Here is an 8,275-nt window from a genome sequence, read left to right as displayed (position 1 = left end):
TCAAGTTCTGTTTGTGCTAAAGTCATTTGTAAAAACAATCTGTTTCGTTTAAAATCAATTTGTTCTTTTCACCTCTGTTACACTGTAAAACAGTTTCTTTTGCGAAAATTTGATAAGCTCAATTCACCCCTCCCCTCTTGAACTTAGACACTGTTTAACTCTAACAATTGGTATCAAGAGCTAGGGCTTGTATTTTGCTCAAGTGTATGCATGATGTCTGAGTTTAAAATGCCTTTTGCTGAAGGTGCGTCTATCAATAGATCTCCTATGTTTGGTGGTGTTAACTATGCTTTCTGGAAAATTAGGATGAAAATTTTTATGGAGTCTATTGATATGGGTATTTGGGATGCAGTGGTCAGTGGACCTTTTATACCTATGCAGGTTGTCAAAGAAGAAACTGTGAAGAAGTTTTGGTCTGAATGGAGTGAAACTGAGAGGAAGAAGGCTCAATATGACTCCTTAGCCAAGAACATCATCACCTCTGGACTAAATATGGATGAATTCTTTAGAGTGTCCCAATGCAGCTCAGCTAAAGAGATGTGGGAAGTACTAGAGGTAACCCATGAAGGGACAGATGATGTGAAACGAGCAAGGAAGCCTTCACTCATTCAGGAATACGAACTGTTCAGAATGCAATCAGAAGAGAGTATTGCAGATGTGCATAAACGATTTACACATATTGTAAATCACCTCACTGGCCTTGGTAAAGTCTTTGACAAGGAAGAGCTCAACATAAAGGTGCTGAAATGCCTTGATAGAATCTGGCAGCCTAAGGTAACAGCAATCTCTGAATCCAGAGATTTATCCAAGATGTCTACTGCAGCACTCTTTGGAAAATTGATTGATTGAACATGAGTTAGAACTCAAAAGATTGAAAGAACAAGAAACAGTGAAGAAAAGAGCCAAAGGAATTGCCTTACAGACTACCATGGAACATGATACAAGTGAGGAAGAGAAGAATTATGAACATGATGAGACCTTGAGTCTGCTCACCAGAAAATTCAGCAGGTTTCTGAAAAGAAAGAACCGAGACAGAACTCAACAAAGAAAAAGGTATTCTAAATCCAATGACTCAAATTCTCCTAGTTATACTTGCTTTGGTTGTGGCAAACCAGGTCATATAAAGGTTGATTACCCAAACAATCAAAACAAAGAAAAATCAGCAAGCAAGAAGAGTGAAAGAGGCAAAGGAAAGAGAGCTTATATCTCTTGGGAAGAGAATGATGTATCCTCAACAAGTGACTCTTCAACTGGAAGTGAAGAAGCAAATTTGTGCTTCATGGTGAATGATGAAGGATCAGCATCTGATTCAGTAAGTGACTATTCAACTGATTCTGAAAATTATGATCAGCTATTAATTGCCTTTAAGGAAACACATGATGAAGCAAATAGATTGGCTGTCATATGTAACAAACTGAATAAAGTAAATAGGGTATTGGAACCTAAGGTTAAGGCTCTTGAAGAAGAATTACACAAAGCTAAAACTGAATTGGTTAGCCTTGAATTAACATGTTTGCATGCATCAATAAAAACCTGTGATAATTGTAAGAAGCTGGAAAAATAGGTTGAATATTTGTTAAAAACACTCTCAAATTTCACTAAAGGAAGAGAAAATCTTGAAACCTTATTAGGTTCACAGAATGCTGTTTTTAATAAAAATGGTCTAGGATATAATCCTGGAATGAAAAGTAATGTGAAAAAGCTGTGCAGTTCTTTTGTTCCTTCCAAAACAGGTTTTTCCTCTTTTAGTTGTTCAAATACAATGCATTCTGCAACTTGTTTTTATTGTATGAAGTCTGGACATATATCTAGAACACGTAAAGCTAGAAGGTACCTTGTTCCTAAAGGGTTGGCCAAATGGCTTCCTAAGGAAAGGTATTAATCATGTTGGACCCTAAACTTGAAAGGGGTACCATATGTGTTAAATCTGTTTTGTTTTGCAGGAAAAATCAGTGGTACCATCATTATTATTCCCACAAATAACACTGATGGTACCATCAGTATTATTCCCACCCATAACATTGATGGTACCAGCAGTATTATTCCCACCAATAACACTGATGGTACCATCAGTATTATTCGCACAAATAACACTGATGGTACCATCAGTATTATTCCCACGAATAACATTGTTGCTACCATCAATATTATTCCCACCAATAACACTGATGGTACCATCAGTATTATTCCCACAAATAACATTGATGGTACCATCAGTATTATTCCCACCAATAACACTGATTGTACCATTAGTATTATTCCCACCAATAACACTAATGGTACCATGAGTATTATTCCCACCATTAACACTGATGGTTCCATCAGTATTATTCCCACCAATAACGTATTATTCCCACCAATAACAATGATGGTACCATCAGCATTATTGCCACCAATAACATTGATGGCACCATTAGTATTATTCACACCAATAACACTGATGGTACCATCAGTATTGTTCCTGCCAGAAACTCATGCACCTTCGTGCGTATCTTTTAACGGTGGAACGCGGATCTTCGAGACTACTCCTCCTCCTGTGAAGATTTCCTGCAACACAGAGGCAAATGGCACGCTCGCGGGCGTTTGCACTCTGACGCTCAAGTCAGTAATCGGGGCAAGAAACACCGTGCACCTCCGTATCAGAACAGGGCAAAAACCGTGCTCTTGGAAGTGCGTAACAGAATTCTCTCAAATTCTCTCTCAAGTTCACAAGTGCGTACAGTTTGCCAAATGACAGAGTATCTGAAAAACGTACCTTATGTTGTTTCTCTTTGTGCCTTATATACCTTTGCTGGTGTTTCCGCCACGTGGCTTTCCTGACTTAAGTTCACTAGTGAGTGTACCTCACGATGCTTGTGGTAGCCCTGTTGGAGTGTTGGCACGCCCAGGGGTGACTGCATGGGAGCCAACTGATGCACCCGTTTCTAAGTCACTTCCCCTGGGAATCTTTTGAACTGCTTACGTAGCTTGCATGGAGATGCCCCTCTGGGGCGTGGCCTCTTACAGGTTGTATCTTCTCCAGAGGGCAGCGGTGGTGCGTTCTGCCGCCTTCCTACATCTCATGCGCGGATAAGTCGTGGATCGGGGCTCTTCTTACTGATATTGAAGGTGTGGCTTTCAATCCACCTTTCTCAACTATGTTTACTTTCTGACACACCGAGGCCCGAGGCCTCCAGGCCCCTACCGCGCCACCTCCTTCCATGTCGCCCCTTCTACGGTCACTCCTACTTGTGGGTATCGGAGGGAGTGGCACCATCTTGGCCAAAGCACGCTCTTAGGACAACGGGTTATGCCTTCAAGGTGGGCGACGCCTAAACCTGTCGACGCCCAAAGCTGGCGACACCCATACCTAGTGACACCCAAGGCGGTCAATACATTAACTTTCCTCCTTTGAGTCCCTTGATGGGTCATACCGCATGTTTGACTTTGGTCAACGCCTGAGGACGGGTCGGTACACAAACCCCCAGTCTTGAGCTGATAACTTGTTTTTAGTGAAAAGACTAAGGCCTCGCCTTACCATCCATGTGGCATTCTGGTGATGGGACGTTCATGTGCTTGTGACATGACACCTTAAGTTATGCTTTAATCTCTCGACACGTGGCCCAATCCTGCGGCTGAGGCTGAGTGTCGCTAACGCTTCTCAATGTTTACGTTATACCTTTCAAAAGATGCGCGCTCTGAGCACTATTCCATCAATTACACCCATTTCTTCATTGTTCATCTTCTTCCTAAAGCTCTTGCAATTCCTTCCTTACAAAGCTCGCGCCTTTCTACTATCAATCTTCAAAGGTATGGCTCTGACCCATCACTTGCTCCTTAATCTTGCTATTCTGCGTTATAAACTGCTTGGTTTAAATTCCTGCATTCACGCTCTACCTCTCATAATTAAATAGCACTTACTCATTTAAGAGAATATTTAATTCAAATATGAATTTTATTTTGTTGTACATATTTAAGTACAATCACAATTAATTAAAAAACATTTAATTGAAAAAAAAAACAATGAAAGATGTTAATTAATATATAATTAGATGAACAATTAGGTGGCAAAAATAGATGAAAGAAAGATATGCTCTTTATATATCATTAGGTATTTCTAAATTCTATGTACTATTTTATTGAATAAAATTATGCACATAATAGTTTAAAAAATGTTGCTTTAGTAATGTAGTAATTTTATTTTAAAAATTATTTTTTATTAATAATATACTTATTAGGCGGGAGAAATCTGCTATAAATAAAAATTAAAAATTATTAGGTTATTAAAATATTGTAAAAATTAATATCATTTTAAAATAATTATTTTTTTAATAGTAGTTTAATTCATGCTTTTAAAAATGTCATTATACTTAGTTTTTTTAAAAATTAAATTATTTATGTGGCAATTTTGTAACCATTACTATATGTTAGCTTCGGAACAGATTTTAAACAATTAAGAGAACCAAATTGAATTTTATGAATAAACCAAAAACTCAAAGAGTAATTTATCTTTTATATTATTACCTCGTGTGAATAAAATATCACGTAATAACATTATTATATCCCTTGTATTTTCTAAATAAATTAGCTTATTAATCTAAACAATAAAAAACTTATTCTTTTCAATTAAATAATATTTACAAAAGGTTTTGATCCAAATCGTTTACAAAGTGGCCCCTCATTTTTTAAAAAATTAAATAGGCTTTTAGCATACCCAACATTATTATTGAGTGGCTTTTACTATTTCCACTCTCCGCTTGCTAAGTTCATTCCGCCCTTTTAGTAAAATTAGTTCGTTAACCTTAATTTATTTCTATCTTTTTGGAATAGTCATATCCTCACACTCTCTCCCCTTCTATGATTAGATTTTTACCTCGCTGTCTTCTTGGGCAGTTGGAGAGCAAGAAATGAACATCCTAGAGTTTGAACTTATTTTATATAAAGGGTATATATGGTAATAAAGAAAATGGGAGTGTTAATGGAAATTTAGGGGAGCGTTAATAGGAATTTGTGCATCCAAATGTAGCATTGGCAGTTGAAGTGGTGTGGAGAGAGAGAGGGAAGTTGGAGAGTGGTGTATTGTATATTTAATTTAATGTTTGAATGATTAAAAGTAATATAGTTGAGAAAAGTTGGTGGATTAGTAGGTATGAGATGATTGTGGTGTTGGAGGAGCTCCACCTCTTGGCACATAATGATAAGCCCACATCAAAATGGTAAACCCAATCACCACCGTCCAGTTGAGGGCCAAGTGAAGTGAGTGGGTGCGCTTTGTGAGAGCGGCGCACGTTAGCCTCTTCCCCCACCAAATCGGTGGTGCCCTCCCTCGTCCTATCCTGTCCACATCTCAAAACCAGCCGCACACCACCACCCACTATGTTACCAAACGCCACCACCACCAAACCCAAACCAACTCTCCCCCACTCTATCTCACCCCTCTCCCACTCTCATTCTCATTCCTTCCTTTTCCATGGCCTCTCCTCCCCCTCCCCCCGACCCCCCTTCTGCCGTCCCCCTAGCCCTCATCCCCCTCCCCCTCCCCCTCCCTGCGCCCCCCTCCTCCCGCCGCCTCCCTCCTCCCTGTTGGTCACCCGATGAAACCCTCGCCCTCATCGACGCCTACCGTGATAAGTGGTATTCCCTCGGCCGCGGCAACCTCAAGGCCACCCACTGGCAAGAGGTCGCCGACGCCGTAGCAAACCGCTGCCCCAACGCCTCTCCTCCCAAAACCCCCGTCCAGTGCCGCCACAAAATGGAGAAGCTCCGCAAGCGCTACCGCACCGAGATCCAACGCGCTCGCTCCCTCCCCGTCTCCCGATTCAACTCCTCCTGGGTCCACTTTAAGCTAATGGACTCCATGGAGAAAGGTCCCTCTCCTGTCAAACCCGAACACGATTCCGATAGCGACAACGATGATGACGACAACGACGATGATCAAGATCTGTACCAGGAGATCAGCCACAACGGCCACACCCGGAGCTTGAACAAATTGTACAGGAACGGGTTTCCGGGTGTCGGTGCGGGTGGGTTTAGGATTCGAATTCCCACCGGGATGGCCCCTGCTCAACCCGGGTCTGGCTCCAAGTTGTTTGGGAAGGTTGGGAATCAGAAATTCAGCCCTAATTTGAATCAAAACCCTAACCCTAATTTTGGGAAGAAGAGAGAAAGAGACCCGGTGGGGGAGATGGTGGCTGCGATTAAGGTTTTAGGAGATGGGTTTGTGAGGATGGAACAGATGAAGATGGAGATGGCGAGGGAGATTGAGAGCATGCGGATGGAGATGGAAATGAAGCGCACTGAGATGATTCTGGAGTCTCAACAACGGATTGTTGAAGCCTTTGCCAAGGCAGTTTCAGAAAAGAAGAAGGCCAAGACTGTGTCTTCGCCGCAGCAGCCCTAACCTTAAGGTCTTTAGATATTGCATTGCTGTTACCGGTATTGTTTGTTTAGGTATTGCATTGCCGTTACCATTTTTTCTTTTTGTAATTTTAAGGTCATCCGTGTTAGGTTGGTGTTGGATGAATGGAGAATGTAGTTTTAGATATTCATTTTGTAGTTTTTCATTTTCTTGCTGTCTTTTTCTTTTTATGTTTAAATAAAACCAGAGGACAGGATGTTTTGCAAAATTGGTTTGTGTACTTTGGATTTATTAAAAGTAACTACTAGGGTTATTGTGCATGCCATTTGTCTTTGTTTGTGTGTGGGGACTAGGATTTTGTTCAATACATCAACAACTGTCCTGGTTAACTGCTGCTACTAATCTTAGGAATAAGAATATCACACTAGGAATAAGATAGTCTTTAAGCACAGCTAGTGCGGCCACTTTGCCTGATGCATATTGTGAAGTTCTCTGGATTTCCTGTGAATATTCATTTTTGTCTGTTTCCTGGCTGCTGTGTTCTTTATTTGTGGGAATTCTGGTTTAGATTAAATCACTTATTTGGAGTAGCTCACCATGCCATGATTTTGGAATGTCTCCAAGCAAATCTTATAAAACATAAACCAGCAACGAGAAATCTTATAAAAAGCCGCTTTCAAAAGAAGAAGCTGTGTATGAAACTAACTTCCGTTGCCAGATAATATAAGAGAAGCGTTTGACTTCGTAATTATGAAAATGAACTCATACAAATTATTATACATTGGATAAGGTACAATGTTCTCCATGCGAGGCACAAAACTTCAATTTCACGATTCTAGTTCATCCATGCACAACAATTGTTTTATTGGCAACTTTGTTATCACAACTTTTTTGGTTGATCACAACTTTTGTACACATAATCTAACCTGTTTTGTGAAAAAAAATCTAACCTCTCTATATATTGTGTTTTCTACTGTCAAGAACTAAGTTCAAGTTAAAAAAAACATCTCTCGTCAAAAAAGAAAAACCATGAAAATCATTTACCTTGAATTCTTAGATGAGATTTGCTGTTAAAGTATACATGTACTGGTTAAGCAACTCGTCTTACTGTGGAAAAAAATAACAAAAATATATTAACTGAGTTTTACAAGTACTCTTACTTCATTACAATAACTTTTTTTATGATCTATATATAATAGAATATTTCTTTCACAAGACACATTAATCAATTAAAACATATTTTATAAACTTTTTTCTATATATAATATTCAATAATGATCGAATTATTTTTTAGAAATACAATTGATGAAAAAGTGTTTTCTATTGGTAATCTTTTATTTTATAGTCTTAGGATCATCTCATTAATACCACATGCATAAATAAGTAGGAGGAGGGATGATAAGTGTGGGTTAATTTTATTAATTCGTCATTTTATTAGCTCACTCCACGTGCGGGCAAGCATGTGAGTCAACCTATATTAAAAATATTTTTTAAATTAATCAAAAATATTTATTTAAAAGTAATAAAAAACTAACTTTGAATAAATTAAATTTTTGTTTATTAAATTACTTTTTTTTATTTAGATGAATTAGATAAATAATCTTACAGTATTATTCTCATGACACATGCATAATAAAATATGGATCAAATATATTATAATAATATTTTAATTTTGAATGAAAGTTGAACTTCAATCATATTAATAAATTGATTTAAAAATATTTTATTAAATATATAATATTTTTAAGATAATACATATTATTATTCTAATTTAAAAAATAATATAAAACAATATATAATAATACTATATTTAAATTTTATTTTAAAAAAAAATAAACTTCATTAGTGTATTTAGTATTTGATGAGCATTGAAACTTAACAATCTATGTATTTCATAAAGACAAAAAAATACTATTCAATATTTAAAAATCATTATCG

The 8,275-nt window shown here is 37.9% G+C and overlaps 2 protein-coding genes across 2 annotated transcripts; both read left to right on the top strand.

Moving 5' to 3' along the window:
• The first annotated feature begins 228 nt into the window (after nucleotides 1–228).
• LOC137839442 (uncharacterized) lies at nucleotides 229–849 on the top strand. Its single transcript, XM_068648557.1, has 2 exons — nucleotides 229–681; nucleotides 769–849. The coding sequence occupies exons 1-2, from the start codon at nucleotides 229–231 to the stop codon at nucleotides 847–849; spliced, it is 534 nt and encodes a 177-aa protein (XP_068504658.1).
• Nucleotides 850–5,056: 4,207 nt separating this feature from the next.
• Nucleotides 5,057–6,657, top strand: LOC137806943 (trihelix transcription factor ENAP1). The gene has a single exon (XM_068607340.1). The coding sequence runs from the start codon at nucleotides 5,450–5,452 to the stop codon at nucleotides 6,377–6,379; it is 930 nt and encodes a 309-aa protein (XP_068463441.1). The 5' UTR covers nucleotides 5,057–5,449; the 3' UTR covers nucleotides 6,380–6,657.
• The last annotated feature ends 1,618 nt before the right edge of the window (nucleotides 6,658–8,275 follow it).

The sequence above is a fragment of the Phaseolus vulgaris genome, chromosome 3 (assembly GCF_000499845.2).
Source record: "Phaseolus vulgaris cultivar G19833 chromosome 3, P. vulgaris v2.0, whole genome shotgun sequence".
Taxonomy (NCBI): domain Eukaryota; kingdom Viridiplantae; phylum Streptophyta; class Magnoliopsida; order Fabales; family Fabaceae; genus Phaseolus; species Phaseolus vulgaris.
Note: the sequence above shows the minus strand (reverse complement) of the source record. Positions and strands in the feature narration are given on the sequence as shown.